A 17,542-nucleotide genomic window follows, 5' to 3' on the forward strand; every position below is an offset into this window, starting at 1 on the left:
TGGATGTATACATTATGGGGATGTGTGGGGTTTTGAGGTGTTTTCTGTGTGTTGGGAAAAATGTGTGTTTTCTGTCTGGTAGTGATTAAGTTAGCCCATTACGTTTGGTAATTGTATTTTGTGGATTGCGTCTCAGACAATGCCAGTGTGTTAGTTAATTGCGTCTCAGACAATGTTCATTGTATTTTGTTGATTGCGTTACAGACAGAGGGAAGGGAATTTTGTGTACAATTGCTGGGAGGGTTTCAATACTGTAAATGCATGTGATTGGCTAAAATATAAACTGTCACAGTCTTTTACAAGGGCCCCAGGGGGAGTGTCCCTTGCTAGGAGACCTGCATAAAAGGTTGAAAAATAACCCATTAAAGAGTTCCTGCTTTGCCCCTTTATGAAGTCTTGGCTCATGTTTGGGGGATGGGATAACTACACTCTTGGGGATTGCTATATCATAATACTCCCCTGAGTATAAGCTCTTGTAAGAGCTTGTTCCTGGTTCCTGTCTCTGCATTTAGGAGAGGTTCACCCACTGGAGCCTGGAGCCTTGTCATAGGTCCAGGGTGGGTAGGAGACGGCGAGACCTCCACCAAGCTTCGGCGGTTTGTGGGGTCTGCAGTGCTGACGGTGTCAAGTGGAGTGCTTGGAGTCCTCTGGAAGCACTAGGAGCATCTATCAACGGAGGTACCCGGTCGGGGTGCTAGGCGTTCCGTTACAGATATGAACTGCCGACAGAGCTGGGACATGGCTCTCCGCCCAGGAGAGGATGAGAGCTGCTTCCGACATGGCTGCGGGGCTCCAGGTGCCACCCTGGTGGTTTAGATATGCGACTGCCGTGGAGTTGTTGGACTGAACCCTAACTGGATACCCCCCGGAGACAGTTCGTCCAATGAACCAGAGAGACGAATCGCCTGCAATTCTAGGATATTCATCGGAAGTTGGCGTTCCTCGTGGGACCAGGAGCCCTGGACCGAGAGATTATCCAGAACTCCCCCCCCCAGCCCCGGAGACTGGCGTCAGTCGTCAACACTATCCAGCGGAGGGGAAGGACGGAGCGGCCCGACGTCCACATTGGAGACATCAACCACAACCGAAGGTCTCAGCGCGTCGGGGCAGGGAGACGGATGAGTCGATCCAGGGAGGCTGGGAAATGGTCCCAAATGCACCGCTGAAGAGCACTGGTATGGAACTGAGCATAGGGCACTGCTTCAAAAAGAAGAGACCATGTAGCCCAGAGCCCTCATGCACTGGCGAATGGGAAGAGGCTGAGGCCGCAACAAGGAGAGGATCTGACGATGTAGAATGGAGAGTTTGTCCGCGGGCAAGAATATCTTGGCCCGAACGGTGTCGAACAGCATGCCCAGAAACATCAGCTGCCGAGATGGATGAAGACATGACTTTGATAGGTTCAGAACCCATCCGAAGCATTCCAGGGTGTCCCGGACGATGCGCAGGCAGTCCACCGTTGCCGGGAATGACGGACCCTTGATCAGGATATCGTTCAAGTACGGAATCGCCACTATCCCCCTGGCATGAAGCAGAGCCATGACTGAGGCCAGAATCTTGGTAAAGACTCTGGGAGCTGTGGCAAGACTGAACAGGAGGGCCACAAACTGGTAATGAAAAGGTCCCACTGCGAACCGAAGATATTTCTGGTGACTGACGCAGATGGGAACATGGAGGTGGGAACATGGACTACAAAGAGATTGGAGTAGAATCTGCAAAAACAGTCTTGAGGGGGAACCCAAACAATCACTCCCTGCTGTAGAATCGGGGCCGAGGTGGGGATCGGAACTCCAGTTTGTAACCCTCCGATATGACTTCTCACACCCAGGCATTCGAGACGTGAGCTAGCCAGACATCCTGGAACAGATGAAGACGACCTCCCACTCAACTGGGGGGCGCCAGAGGCCACCAGTCATGCAGAGGAGGACTTGGAGGTATAGGGCTTGGAGCCCTGCTGGCGAGGACGCCAGGGAGGGTGAGGCTTGAAAGATGGTTTGCGCTTCTGCTCTGGGGCAGATTTGACAGCTGGCTGCTTCGGGCTGGAGGAACTCCGAAAGAACCGAAAAAAAGGTCTGCGCGTTTTAGACCTGTTGAAGCGCGTCCTGCTCTGCAGCAAATGGGTGCTTTTACCCCCTGTAGATAATCTCATCCAGACGCTTGACGAAAAGTCTATCTGCAAAGGGGAGGGACGTTAAGGCCTGTTTAGAAGCGTTATCCGCCGCCCAGCAAGATATCCACAAGGTATGGCGAATAGCCACCAAAAGGGCTGAAGAGCAGGCCACAAGCCTGGCCACATCCAGAGAGGCCTCACAGATGTAAGAGCTGGTGTGGGAAAGTTGCACTGGAATGTCCAAAAATTCCTCCGGGGAGTCCCCAGAGGTGAGGCCCCGACATAGCTTGTTTGCCCACTCGATCATAGCCTTACTAACCCATGTCGAGGCAAAAACCGGCACATGGCAGTACCAACTGCTTCAAAAGAAAACTTGGCAAAAAAATTCCAATTTCTCATCCCTTGGGTCAGAGAGGGAGGTCCCATCTGCGATAGGCAAAATGGTATTCTTAGCCAGGCGGGATACCAGAGGGTCAACAACAGGAGAGGACGACCACTTTGTCAAATCCTCTGGAAAGGGATATAAGACGTCTAAACGATTCGGTAAAGCAAAACGCTTGTCAGGGAAGTTACATTCCTTAGAAAGGGAGGAATCAAACTCCGAGTGGTTGGGGAACACCTTTGGTGAGCGACGGGATCGCCTGAAGGAAAAACCAGAACTGGCAGATGAGGGCGCAGGGTCCTCAACCTGTAAGGTTTCTATAACCACTGCAATGAGATTGTCCACCTTAGCGGACAGTTTGGAAGACTGGTCCTCTGGTGAGACAAAGTCAGCGTCTGACAACTATTCCTCAGAACACGCCTCTTCTAATGAGGACGCATCGGAGCGAGACTCCCTGGGAGGTGGCGGGGAGATGGATGAAACAGGGGACGCAGACGCCCTTCGAGGAGAGGGTGGTCTGGCCCATTTTGCAGGACGGCAGCGATAGGGAGCAGCAGAGGGGTTTCCCAGAGTCTGACTGGTCAGAGGGTGGCCACACAGTCAAACGCCCCAGCATGTCCACAATGGCCCTGTTGGACTGGGAAACGCCCTGCACCATCTTAGAGAAAGAGCACACCCACTCCGGCTCTACATTGACTGGGACAGGGTCAGAGCCACTTGGCAGTGGAGCTGAGCAAGAGGAACAGAAGGGGTCCGACTGACCGGATGGGAATTTTGAGCGACAAGAAGCACATGCAAAATGTCGCACGGAAGTGACCGCCGGCTTTGGGGCCTGGGTCCGGACATAGTGAGTACCTGTAGTGAAAGTTAGGAGGGTAAGCTACAACCTGTAGGAAGGAGGGGAAAGAGCTTACCCAGCCTGTGTCCCTTACTGCAGCCTGTTCGGAGAAAACCTGATGACAGGGTCCGCAGAGGTCCTCCTGAGCAGGAGATGGGAGGAGTCAGAGAAACCAGCGCAAAGAATTTGCTACAGGAAGCCAGATGAAGGAGGGGGGAAGCAGGGAGAACTCATGCCCCACCCCCATTATGGAGTCGGTTGCCCGTGTTTTAGCTCAGTCCCTGTAGGAAGAGTATAGCTGGAGGGAGGAGCTCACACTTTTATGCTTAGTGTCACCTCCTAATGATACCCCCAATGATACGGATGAGAAATATGATTTTAAGTCAAAAATGCGTAAAATGCAATCATGAACAAAAATTGTCTCAGAAGGTATACAGAGCCTTTAAGGAGTCCATAAAATTACCTCCAGTTTCTTTATCTTCAACCAGAATTTCCAGTTTGAGAAGTCTCCATGGAACATCAGGATCATCTCCCATTACTGTAAGGGTAGCTTCAAATTCTCCTTCTACACGAAACTTCACCCTTCCATTGGCTACGGAGCAATGGTTGACAAAAATGTGAGTCTACAGGAACACCGTTAGCAAATGGATATAAAATATAGGTAAACCTATAACTAACAATACATAAACTCAGTAATATGCTATTCAGAGACTGCTGTAATACTACTACCGGTATGCTTGGGGACAGAAGAAAAGCTTTCATCCATACCAACTGTAAGATTCGCCAGCTGCGGAGGGAGGTCTGTAGTAACCAGTCGATGCCTCAGAATCTGATTGAGTTGGTGAAGAGTTGATTGTTTTTCACTTTTGGTAATTGGATCAGGAGGGATAATTTTATCCTGTCAGTTAAGAGAGTGAACTAGTTAGCCAACAAGCCATGGTATCAATGCTGACCAGCATCTAGAAGACATTACAGAACATTGGCTAGGTAAAGCCTCATGCAGATGTCCGTGTTCCACGGACGTCTGCATGAGGCTTATCACGGTGAAAACGACAGCACTGAATTAGTTCATCCAATGAAGAAGATCACAATGCAGGTGGAAGGACATAAGGCTGGTTGTATTCTTTGTCACAGTTTTCTGGGATCTAAACATACCCTAATACACGTTGGCAGTCGTGGATAGGACCCTGTTGTAAGAACATCAATTGCATAAGGAATTGCAAAGCTAGGTAGACGAGCGTGCACCAGGGCATCTCTAGCCAATGATGCCAGTCTGTCAGCTGTGTCAACAAACAAGATGGTTTGCTGGTCGAGAAAGCTTGATATCATCTGCATAAAAAAAAGAAACATATGAATTAAGAAATAAAGAGGGGTCAAAGTAAGGCCATATTCACAGGTTGTGGATTCTGGCCAATTCTGCAAGCATTTTCAGTGGCAATGCATGTAAGGCTACTTTCACACTTGCGTTAGGGGTTCCGCTTGTGAGCTCCGTTTGAAGGGTCTCACAAGCGGCCCCGAACGCATCCGTCCAGCTACCAATGCATTCTGACTGGATGCGGATCCGCTCAGAAGGCATCAGTCTGGCACCGTTTGGCCTCCGTTCCGCTCAGCAGGCGGACTCCCGAACGCAGCTTGCAGCGTTCGGGTGTCCGCCTGGCCTTGCGGAGCCAAACGGATCCGTCCAGACTTACAATGTAAGTCAATGGGGACGGATCTGTTTGAAGTTGACACAATATGGTGCAATTTCAAACGGATCCGTCCCCCATTGACTTTCAATGCAAAGTCTGGACGGATCCGTCTGACTAACTTTCACACTTAGATTTTTTTCAGAAATATAATGCAGACGGATCCGTTCTGAACGGATACCATCGTTTGCATAATAGAAGCGGATCCGTCTGTGCAGACACCGAACGTGCTGAGAAAGCATGCTCACCAATTTTTGAAAGTCCCGTAGGAGTGTATAGAGAGGGCCATGCGTGTGCAGCCACCTCACCATTCACTGCATCTTGCGATAGGGTTCTGTTCCCCAAGTGACATGTCACTGCTGAGACCAGACATTGGCTGCAGTGGTACATGTAACCTTGTCCATACTAGAAGTTTACAGAAAACTGACCTGGAGCTCAAATGGAGAGGCAGGGAGCAGGTGAGTATAATGTTTTCGATAGGGCAAACTGCTAGTGAAAATTAAAAATGTCCAAAAGGCTAGACGTGTACAATTTTTTTCTTCTTCTTATGGCAACCACTGATGTTTCTCCTGTGCCTGAAATTCTGGTCCTGCATTCAGTGGCATCTTCAGTGGCTTTCCTGCTCCCATCCGTCTCTCAGTGATGATGTAGTGATCCCATACTGAAGTGCCTAATGCATCATTCATTTATTAATCCCTGCTTCTAAGTTTATAGAAACATAGCAATATCTCTCTCTAGATCAGTGGAGAAGGGGGGCACTGCATAATATAGTGCTATTTATTAGCACTGCTTGCGACTATACAGAGGAGGAAGAAGGAGTCGAAAGCTGGCTGCAGTGCACTCCTAGGAAATGCTGGTGCTTAAAAGTCACATGTGAGGAGTTGCTGCACACACACAGACAGTGAAGAGACCAGAGCCGCACAGGGGTGAGTAAATACGCTAGAAAATTGTGACAATTACACTGACGTGCAGTGTTTTTTGGAGCTGCTGTAGACATTTTTTTAATTTGTGGGCTACCACTTTAAAGTTAATTTGTTTTGTTTTTTAAATACACTAAATGGTTGTTAAAGGGGTTCTCCGGGGATTAAGAAAATAATTATAAATATATTCTCGAATACCTTTCATTATTTATAATGGCTCATTTTGTCTGGGGAGCAATCATCAGGGGAAACAAAATGTCCGCTGTCCCATTAGTTCACACAAAACCTGTCCTGATCACACATGAGGACAAGTTACTTTACAACATTGAGGTAAAGAGCTGCCTCCTCCCTCCTCCTCTCTACATGTCAGGGATTATGATCCTGAATACAGCTGATAAGATGAACCGCTGGGGAATTTAGTTCTTGAGGAGTCATGAAGTACAGACAAGACTGACAGGCTGTGGAAATGGAGACTGTAAATAAGTGCTCATTATCCACACCTCACCCTCCTCTCATGTAGAGTTGCTGCGATACAATTTTGATTATCGAGTATTGTGATACTCAATACCATTCGATACCACGCGAAAAAATAAAAACACCAAAAAAGCCACGTGCATTCCGCATTTTAAAAAAAATAAAAAAGTTTTTTTTTTTTTTTTCTGTTCCGGCATTCACCGCATAGATTTTTTTAAATGTTTTAATAGTTTGGACTTTTCAGACGTGGCAATATGTGATATGTTTATTTATTGTTCATATATTTTATATGTAAAATTGGAAAAGGGGGTGATTTATACTTGGTGTTTTTTTAACGTTTTTTTTTTGGTACAGTTTATTAACTATTTCCCCCTTAGGGGCTAGAACCTGGGATATTTTAATCCCTTGTCCTATTCACCCTGATAAAGCTCTATCAGGGTGAATAGGACTTCACACTCTCCCTGCTGCCCTGTGCATAGTGCACACAGCAGCAGGGAGCCGACCATGGCAGCCAAGGCTTCAGTAGCGTCCTGGCTGCCATGGTAACCGATCGGAGCCCCAGGATTACACTGCTGGGGTTCCGATCAGAAGCTGCCACTGCCACCAATGAGGGGGAGGGGAGCCTGTGGCCACTGCCACCAATGATTTTAAAACTGGGGGGTTGAGGGGGACGGGCGCACTGTGCCACCAATGATAATTAACCTTCAATACAGGAGGCTGGTACTGGCAGCAAATCAGCAGCAGTTAACCCCTCAGGTGCCGCACCTGAGGGGCTAACTGCCGCTGATCGCAGCTCCCTGTCAGAGGCAGGATGCTGGCTATGCGATTCTGCTGCCGGCACCTGCCTCCTGTATTAAAAATTAAAGACTACATAGAGCAGCACCCAGGGATCTCCCTGCACTTACTATTATTCCTGGGTGACGCTCCTTTCGCCCGCTGTGGCCCCCCCTCTCCTCATTGGTGGCAGCACAGGGGGGAGGGAGAGACTGCTTCCTTCTCCCCTGTGCTGCTGAGGGAACATGAGCGCGCCGACAGCAGAGCGCTCATGTTCAGAGATACTAGACTGCGCAGCAGCGCAGCCTAGTATAGAAAAAATTGAAATCCCGGATACGATACCAGGGCAAAAGTATCGATTGGGTATCGAAATTTCGATACACGCAACAACCCTACTCTCATGTCTCCTCTTCATCTCCATTCCCACAGAGAATCACCTGTATTCAGGATTATGATTCCTGACAAGCAGAGCAGAGAGGAGGATGAGGCAGCACTATGGCTCATTGTGGTGAAGTAACTTGTCCTCCTGTGTGTTTAGGACAGGTTTTGTGTGTACTGACGGGACAGCAGCCATTTTATTTCTCCTAATGATTGCTCCCTAGACAAAACAAGCCATTCTAAGTAATGAAAGGTATTGTGAACATATTATAAAATAATATTTAAGTATTTTCTTTTTTTTTTTTTTCTGGAGAACCCCTTTAATGTGCACACAGCGTTTGTACCGAAATAGGTGTGGAAGCAGAATGTGAGCACCGGTAATACTCACCGCACATTTCTCCACTTTGCCAGCATTGTTTGCCCATTTCACCAGAGCTAGGAGCCTAACGAAGAGCTGACGTGTACGACTAGCAAACTGTACAATTTCAATTTTCCTATAATAACACAAAAAACTGTCTACATTATGGTTGTAATATGTTTTCATGCTGTTAACAGTAATTTTCTAAACACAAATAGTGAGAGCTCCAGAATTAAATCTCCCAAAGTCTAACAGGGTTTCAGATTTATTGTCCCCCGAGCAGGGCCAAAAGTAAGTATGGGAATGGCACACAGCTGCTAACAACACTTCAAGCACTGATTTAGCTGCACAGACCAGATAAACAATTCTTCCCATTTTTAGACCTCATGCACAAACCGCGGGTCGGCAATCCACGGCCGCTGGCCGAGTGCACCCCGCATCACGGATGCGGACCCATTCACTTGAATGGGTCCGCAATTTCGGAGATGCGGAACAGAGTCACGAAACACCGGAAGCACTACAGAGTGCTTCCGTGGTGTTTCTTTCCATGGTTCTGCACCACAAGAAAATACGACATGTCATATTTTGTTGCGGTGCAGGCATACCACGGACCCATTCAAGTTGAATGGGTCCGGCCCGCTGCTCGGATGTTGCCCATGTGGTCCCCAATGCACGGAAAGGCCGCAGAAATGGAGTACTCCTAAGAGAATGGCCCTATCAGTTTCTTCAACCTGAAAAGGCCTACAAATCTTTACACAGAACAGCGTTTACATTTGTGGCTAAATAAAAATATTAACAATAAAATAAAGTTCTATAAAATAAATACTTTAACCCCTTCCAGACAATAGACATTTTGATTATACAACTTTTTGATTACTTTTTATTTAGCTTTTTGGGAATCAGGATATAGAAAAATCAGCAATTGCTCCTTTTTGCTTTTTGGGTTTTGTTATTGAGACGTACAACGTGGAGAAAAAAAAATGACATGTTATCTTTATTTTGCCAGTATGACTACAGAGACACCAATTTTATATATTTTTTTTTTCAGTTTTGCTACTTTTACACAATTAAAGCAAAAAAGTGGTTGTTCTGGCATAGCTTTTTTTTTTACGGCATTCACCTTTATAGAGCTGGTCATTGCGGATGCGGCGATACAAAACATTTTTTACACTTGAAACTACTTTTTTTTCCTTTTTATAAAACACTGTTTATTTTAGTCTCAATAGGGTACTACAACTTTTGAGGGTCTGAGTGTTGTTTCAATGCAGTACAATAGGTGCTGTATGGTACTGCATTTCACACTGTCAGTTGCCTGTAAGACCCAGAGGGCTTGGCCTCATAGGTTTTATACATGACAGGTTCGGAGGTCTTTGTAAGGATTCTGGCTGCCATGGCATCCACTGGCACCCCAGGGTGCAATAAGTTGAAAGAGGGTGCCCCCTCCCTCTGCAAACCCCTTATATGACATGGTCAGCATTGACTGCAGCATCTAGAGGGTTAGGGCTCATGCACACGACAGTTGTTGTTTTGTAGTCCGCTTTTCATAAATTTGTTGTTCCGTATCTGAGTTTTTTTTGCTCTGATTTAAGTCCTCTTCCATTCAGTTATTCCACAAAACATATCCGTATGGTTTCCGTATGCGATCCGTTTTTTGCGGATAGTAAACAGAAACAGTAACTTGTTAATCACCCAACACATAAGCAATATGGGCTGGGCATAGCATTTCTACAGTATGGATTCGCAAAATACGGATGAAATACATATGACATACGGATGTGTTCCGTGTGCTTTCCATATTTTTTGCCGACCCATTGACTTGAATGGGGCCTCGGACCGTGATTTGCGGACAATAATAGGACATGCACTACTTTTTTGCAGAATGGAAATACGGAAATGGAATGCACACGGAGTACCTTCCGTTGTTTTTGCGGACTTTGATTGAATGGTTCCGCATACGGTCCACAAAAAAAAAAAAAAAAATGTGACAGAAGCGGAAAGAAAATACTTTCAAATGCATGAGCCCTTAGTCTGCAGGCATCTGAGTTTTCAGCGATGCTGGCAGACACAGCAGGGGCCCAGCTTTCAGTAACAGCCAGGCTCTTGTACTAACTGACTGAGTGAGCACAGCTCCTGTTCCCACTCAATCAGAGCGCTGAATGAGGAAAGTCACTTCCTGCTGCACCATATATCTACGGCGCTCATTGGAAAGGGGTTAATGAAGTGTGTTTTCAAATCAGGTTTCTTAAAGAGGTTGTTCACACCTGACCCAAGGTGTGAATCGTATGTCCGTGATCCTATCTGCTGCGTTCCAGGTCCATAGCTTCCCCCTGGCTCTGCAGGTCCCAGGTCTCCCCACGTCAACATACAGTATGAAGTGGGTAATATGGCCACTGCAACCAATGATTGGCCGCAGCGGTGACTTGTCACTCGCATTATGTCACCGGGTGATGTGACACATTACTGCTGCGGCCAGTCAGTCATTGGCTGCAGTGGCCACTTGACCCACATCAAAAGGGATGTCGACATGGGGAAACCTGACACCTGCAGAGCCAGCGGGGGAGCGACTGAGCCGAAACACAGCAGCAGAGATCATGTAAGTATGATTATGACCATGGGTGGCCATTCTGTGGGGGGTCTGCAGAAAATGTCCCCAAGGGGTGACCACCACCTATAAAGGGTACAATATCATTTTCACAAACTCAGCTGAGCAATTTGCCCCTTCATTTATGTTTGGCTCTGCTCTCTGAACAAGTGAATTCATAGAAAGTCTATTGACTCGAGTTCTGCCCCCTTGCTTTAGTGACTGGTGTAGGTCTGAGGATCTGGACTTTTGACATTTCACCATGAAATGTCAGAAGTTTGTGAAAATGCTAGGTACCCTTCAGACATGGTGAATTTGCTGCTAATTTAAAGGGTTTTCCGATATTTTAATACTAATGACCTACCCTCAGGATCGGTCATCACCAGCTGATCGGAGGGTATCCAACACCCGGGACCCCGCCGATCAGCTGTTTGTGAAGGCACTGGCGCCAGAGTATAGGTCATCATTATTAAAATCTCGGAAAAGCCTTTCAAGGCTAGTAAAGTTTTCAAAATCTCATTCACAAGTAGCGGAAAGAAATCTGCACATATTTCTGGCCGTGCTGCAAACTTGGAGGCACTCCTACTATATCCAAATTAGCTGCAGGTTTACTCCTTCCAGATGAAGTCTAAGAACTCTCACCTTTCCATGTCAGTCTTCCTTGGGAGCCTAAAAATGATAAGAAGCGAATAGTTATTAGGTTTCAGGAGGACACAACAAATGTTACAGTTCAGTAGATGGCCATCACATAAACTAGCACTATAGAGCTAAAAGTGCCCGTACCCCTTCCATGGCTGAAGACAGACATCTGTGCTGACTGCCTCAGACATGCTTGGACGAGCTGATGGGGGAGAGAAGACACCACTGGTGGCAGTCTGCCTACCAGCGGATATTCAGCCTGCCCAATCCTTCTCTTCCCTGACATCACCTGTCCGCGAAACCATCAATATTCTAATGCAGGGGTAGACAACATCCGGCACTCCAACTACATCTCCCAGCATGCATACTTACTCCGCTCTTCTCCGAACTACTATAGAAATGAATGGAGCATGCTGGGAATTGTAGTTGCTGATCCCTGTTCTAATGTGTATGGAGGCCTGTAGGCTTACACAGTAACAGACCAACTGCAGCAAAATAAACGGCCTAACGCACCCCCAACTATGCCTCCCATCCCACAATAAATCTTTAAATGACAGCGGCACTGGGCTCATAATGCAGCAATGATTCCGGGGTCTGCATGGAGTCCTGGGAAAACTGCCTCAAGATGCTACCCTCCATACTGGGATTACTTGCACTGCGGTATTGGGGATTTGCAATCTACAGCATGTCAGTTTATACAGCCGAGTTTTCCTGAGGACTTCATCGTTACCAGTGGAAAGGGTGGTATCTTCTGGCTTTTTCGCAACAAAAACGCATGTATTACATGTGGAAACACAGCAAAAAACTCGGTGGATTTTCTGTTGGATCTTCGGTCACTTGTGAACCCAGCCTTAGGGCTCATGCACATAAACCAGGCCAGGCCTGTGCTGCGGATGACAAATTGCGATCTGCAATGCAGGGGCACACACCATGTGCCCATCGTCTGCAGACGCGGACACATTCAGTTGAGTGCACTACTTTTTTGCGGTGCAGGGCCATGGACAGAAAACCCATGGAAGTACTCCATAGTGCTTCCGATCTGCACCGTATCATCAGGATTGTGGAGCCATTCAAGTGAACGTGTCTGCATCCGTGACACTGTGCGCACACAGCCGATGCCCACTGTTTGCGGGCCAACGGCCGGGTGCATGAGCCCTTAGCTTAACTCCATACAGATTTGTTTGCGTGGAAAAACCGCAATATACTGTACCTGCAAAGTACAGTGGAAATGAACCTGTCGTGGAAATGAACCTGTCGTGTGGATTTTTAAATCCGCAGCATGTCAATTGTTTGTGCAATTCCGAATCTTATGGAGAGTGATTTTTCCCACACCAAAACCGCAATAAATAGCGCAGATTTAGGCTATAGCTACACGGCGACATGTGTCGCATGACGTTTCATGTAATGTATTTCAATGGTCTGGCAATGTGACATGCTGCTGCAGCTGCAATGAGATTGTCAGGTCGCAGTAGCAGCAGCATGTCACGTTGCGACACCTTGTCATGTAGCCCTTAGGTGTGGTTTTGGTGGGGATATCTTGTGTGCAGGTATCCTAACCACCACTCTCCATAAGGTGCAGAATCGCAACAGTTGACATGCAGCGGATTTGAACATGGGCACAGCAGCTCAATTTCTGCAGAAATGACACAAAGAGTACATGAGATTTGTCGAATCAAAAGCGCACCCAAGCCCCCCCTTGACTCACAGTGCCAGGCTCCTGCACTGTTATCCTGCTTGCACCGTTCATTACAACACTGGCACATGCGCAGTAGAATTATTCACAGCTGGGATATAGAGTTAAAAACGCACATGCACCAACGTTGCAGCAAACAGCGCAGGCGCGAGATGACAATACAGTAGCGCTGCCCTGTCAATCACCTTTAATAATAACGTGTTGCCGTTTGTTATTTATTTCAAAGTGCTATTAAATCCATGGGGCTGTACATCAGGGGGGGGTCACACATACAGAACATAAAAATACAGTAACCAAGAAACTGGTACGGGGGGGGGGGCTGTCCACAAGAGCTAACAATCTACAGGTTTCCACTTATTTCATTAGTGGGCCACGTGCATCCATGGCGGCAGCTATGTGTAATGGCACCATAAAAGGGCCCTTAGAATAGAAGAAGCAATGACCGATCAGAGAGGGCCCGACTGTTGGGGCCCACAGCGCTCAAACGTGTTTAAACGCACAGTGGTGGTGATTTATCCAACTGGTGTAAAGTAGAACTGGTGTAGATGCCCATAGCAACTAATTAGATTTCACCTTACATTTTCCAAAGGAGCTCTGAAAAATGAAGGGTGGAATCTGATTGGTTGTTATCGGCAACTAAGCCAGATTTCCTTTACATCAGTTTGATAAATCTCCTCCAGTAACCCTCACAAATGTGCGGCTGCACTTGGTAATACAGAGAATGAGATGAGCTACGGGGCCCCTGGGAAAAGTGAAACTGGAAATGGGAAAACAAGTGAAGGTAAAAAGCATCTCGCTCAATCCCAGCCGCTGCGCGGACACCTGGCACCAGGAAACGTGTCACGGAAAAGGTGATCGCGATTAAGAACTATCCAGTTCGAAATGCATAGACCGATCTAGCGGTACTGTAATCATGGTACGTTCTTTATTAAAATGGTTTTCTAGGAGGTTGATACTGATGACCTGTCCTCAGGATAAGTCATCAGTATCTGATTGGTTGGGTCCAACACCAGGGACCCCCGCCGATCAGGTGCTTGAGAAGGCAGCAGCACTCCTGTGAGCACCATGGCCTTCTCACTGCTTACCAAGCACGGCGCTGTATGGTGGCTGTGATAGGGACTGCGCTCAAATGAACTGACTGGAAACTGCCATCACAATACAGATGACACTGGTCAGTCATGTCTCTGATGTCCAGTCCTACACGGCGGATATACACCTCAATACAGATGACACTGGTCGGTCATGTCTGATGTCCAGTCCTACACAGCAGCTATACACCTCAATACAGATGCCACTGGTCAGTCATGTCTCTGATGTCCAGTCCTACACAGCAGCTATACACCTCAATACAGATGACACTGGTCAGTCATGTCTCTGATGACCAGTCCTACACAGCAGCTATACACCTCAATACAGATGACACTGGTCAGTCATGTCTCTGATGTCCAGTCCTACATAGCGGCTATACACCTCAATACAGATGACACTGGTCAGTCATATCTCTGATGTCCAGTCTTACATGGCAGCTACACACCCATAATATAGGCACCACGTGGGGACAGCAGGCTACCTTGCCAATTGGCATCACAGGTGACAAAATTCATTTGTAAAGGTTTTCATTAGGGATAACGGATCCGTTATTTTGGCCATAGACTTCTATTATGATGGAATGAATAACGGAATGCCTCCCGTCATGGAATTGCGTTATGGTCCGTGGTAATGGAATCCATAAAGCAATTCAGCTTATACCACAACACGAACATGGACCACCCAGGGCCGTGTGAAAGCAGCCTTTGGAATCATGAACACGACCGTATGCACTCTGCAGTCCGCAAACCATGGATCCGCATGATACAGCTACCAGCCATGTGCATGCCGCAGACTCTTGTCTGCAAAACAGGCAGGTATAGGACACATTCTATTTTTTGGTGGCCCGGACACGTGGATATGGACACTGAAAGGTATAGGTCCACATCCAAACTGTACAAAATGTGCATGAGGCCTTATACGTCATTTCTGTTAGCTGTGGGGACAAATGCATAACAGGCTGCGGCTCGGACATACTGGACCTCTCCCATATTGCCTCATTCATACAGCCGTAATATGGGGGCATCACAGCTGTAGATCTGGCAGATCTGGACTCACAGCATCACTGGGATCTATGATCGTTACACCTGTCATCCGTGGTAACACAGACCTGCACGCACACTATGGCCGGCTGAACACGGCCTAATGCTGTGACAATGACAGCTCTTGCACTTAGATCTTAGTGGAATGATGACTGTCTTTAGAGATCTTTGTGGGGGAAACCAGACGGACAGATCTAATGACAGATAAATGTCTAATCTGACAGCACAGCATACTAGAAACTGCTTGCAGCACCCATCATGACGCAAGCATGGGGTCCAACCATCAGACCGCAGGGTCAAGGCTTCCAGGTGATGGATATGATGGTGTCTATACAGAAAGTATCCAGCAGATCCCTGAGCTGTGACAGAGAAGACTGATTCAATGAAAGTACCTCCTGATCATCATCAGCAGTCATACCATTATAAGCTGAGACTGGACTGGTGACTGATATACAGATGGGAGGGCTAGGCATCTACATGTAATGTTCAAGGGCTACCAATCCCCCCAATGCCCTGAGAGCCACTTACAGGTCGGCCAGCACATTGATCTCCTGGTAAGTCCTCTGCAGCAAGAAGTCGATGAGGGTGCTGAGGCGGTAGCCATGGCTGGTGGAGCTTGCGGCCACCACAGCGCCCTGGGCAGGTGGCTGAGGAGCAGTGGTGGGACCCCCAGTCACCACCAGCTGACTGCTCTCCAGCTGTACAGGAGGCATTCTACCTGAGGCTCACACTCTATCGTTCATACAAGCCGTGTGTGCGGAGGAAAGACATGGGACACCGGAGCCGGCGACCCCCGTACGTTGCTGCCCCTGGAACACGGAATACAGCAAATGTGTGAGAGCCCCGGAGCCTACAGGCGGCCGCCTCCTTCACACACCGGAAGGGAATGCAGCAGCGGCGGCTGGGGGAAGGGGCTAAACCGGAAGAGGCTCCGTCACACGGCAAACAGCTGTGCGCCTGCGCAGTGCACACACGTGGGAGGGGCTTGTGTTCCTGCTTGCGAATGTTCAAGCTGAGCCGTACCCGACCGCTCCAGTCCCAGAACGGTGCAAACCCCCTAGTAGTAACACTGTATTAGAGCAGGGATCAGCAACCTCCGGCACCCCAGCTGTTCTGAAACTACAACTCCCAGAATCCTCCTTTCACTTCTATGGGAGTTACAAGAACTGTAGTTACAAGTGTGCATGCTGGGAGTTGTAGTTTCACAGTAGCTGGAGTGCGGAAGGTTGCTGACCCCTGTAGTACAGGGTGGATTGGATTGCTGGTTACTGTAGTGATCAAACTGGAATTTTATATTAGAGTATATTCAGGTGGAACTGAAATGCTGTGGATATTATGCGCCGTTTCTGCTGGAAATCCGCAGTAAAAAGGAAAAAAAAAAAAAGTTTTTTTGTGGAAATGCAGAGTTGACGCAGATTTCAGTCAGTGCATTGCTAAGGCTATGTCCAGACCGGACTGAAATGCTAATCTGCATTTTTTGTGACTATAATCCTAAAGGGGTTATCCCATCTTAGACAATGGGGGCATATCGCTAGGATATGCCCCCATTGTCTGATAGGTGCGGGTCCCGCACCTACAAGAACGGAGCCGGGGAGAGTTGGGGCTGGAGGACCCCGGGTTTCCCAGGGGTCCGTCCACCACCAGGCGCAGCTCCCCGCCTTTCCCATTGAAGTGAATAGGAGAGCGCCGCACATGCACGGCCACTGCTCCCATTCATTTCTATGGGGCCGACAGAAATAGCAGAGCCAGCTCTCGGCTATTTTCGGCGGCTCCATAGAAATGAATGGAGGGTGGCTGCGCATGCGCCCTCCTCCACTTTCTCCGCTCCGTTCTCCTTGTAGGTGCGGGTCCCAGAGGTGGGACCCGCACCTACAAGGAGAACGGAGCGGAGAAAGTGGAGGAGGGCGCATGCGCAGCCACCCTCCATTCATTTCTGGGTGAAATCGCATGTAATTTGTGTGGACATAACCTACAATGTGAAATCCACAATGAGAAGGATAAATTTACAGGTTTACAATTTAAAATCCGCATCACATCTCAAGTTACGCAATTTTTATGCAGCATGTTGATGAGAAGTAAAACGTCATCGCTGGCAAGAACATGGATGTCTGTAAGGCTTCTTCAGATGTATGGAACTGATTATCACATTTGAAGGCATCCTAATAAGAGCCGTGGTTTTCATTTGCATCCGATCCGTATTTTAAGCAGGTCAGATCTGGACCTATTTACTTCAATGGGGCCGCAAAAAGATGCGGACAGCACACAGTAAAAAAAACAGAACATGTCCTATTCTTGTCTGTATTACGGACAAGGACAGGACAGTTCTATAGAGGGCCAGATGTTCCATTTTGCGGATCCGCAAATTTGGCTACAGCTGTGTGCATGAGCCCTTAAGGCTGTCACAGGTTTTTGTGCGGCAAATCAACAGTATTGTACAGTACCAGCTAAGTGATTACGGTTTTAGGAATCGAACCAGAAATTGACCAGTGGTGTGGATTTTTCTATCTGCTGCGTGGCAATGCATAGAGTGAGATCTGCGCCAAATCCTCATTTTTGTGCTAAAATTTCAGTTGTAGAATCC

General features: G+C 47.7%; 1 protein-coding gene across 2 annotated transcripts in view; it reads right to left on the reverse strand.

Annotated features, from left to right (window-relative positions):
* MED14 (mediator complex subunit 14) overlaps nucleotides 1-15,830 on the reverse strand; it is an 86,865-nt gene extending 71,035 nt beyond the window's left edge. Inside the window, exons 1-6 of one of the 2 annotated variants that reach the window (XM_040423795.1) lie at nucleotides 15,490-15,830; nucleotides 11,143-11,169; nucleotides 7,950-8,055; nucleotides 4,486-4,659; nucleotides 4,099-4,228; nucleotides 3,794-3,922 (exon numbers count right to left, since the gene is read on the reverse strand). In XM_040423795.1, coding sequence (XP_040279729.1) covers nucleotides 3,794-3,922; nucleotides 4,099-4,228; nucleotides 4,486-4,659; nucleotides 7,950-8,055; nucleotides 11,143-11,169; nucleotides 15,490-15,674 — 751 coding nt within the window. In that variant the 5' untranslated portion in view covers nucleotides 15,675-15,830. The remainder of the gene's footprint in view (nucleotides 1-3,793; nucleotides 3,923-4,098; nucleotides 4,229-4,485; nucleotides 4,660-7,949; nucleotides 8,056-11,142; nucleotides 11,170-15,489) is intronic. The other variant, XM_040423796.1, reaches the window with a different exon arrangement.
* Nucleotides 15,831-17,542: the final 1,712 nt, after the last annotated feature.

The sequence above is a fragment of the Bufo bufo genome, chromosome 3, assembly GCF_905171765.1.
Source record: "Bufo bufo chromosome 3, aBufBuf1.1, whole genome shotgun sequence".
Taxonomy (NCBI): Eukaryota; Metazoa; Chordata; class Amphibia; order Anura; family Bufonidae; genus Bufo; species Bufo bufo.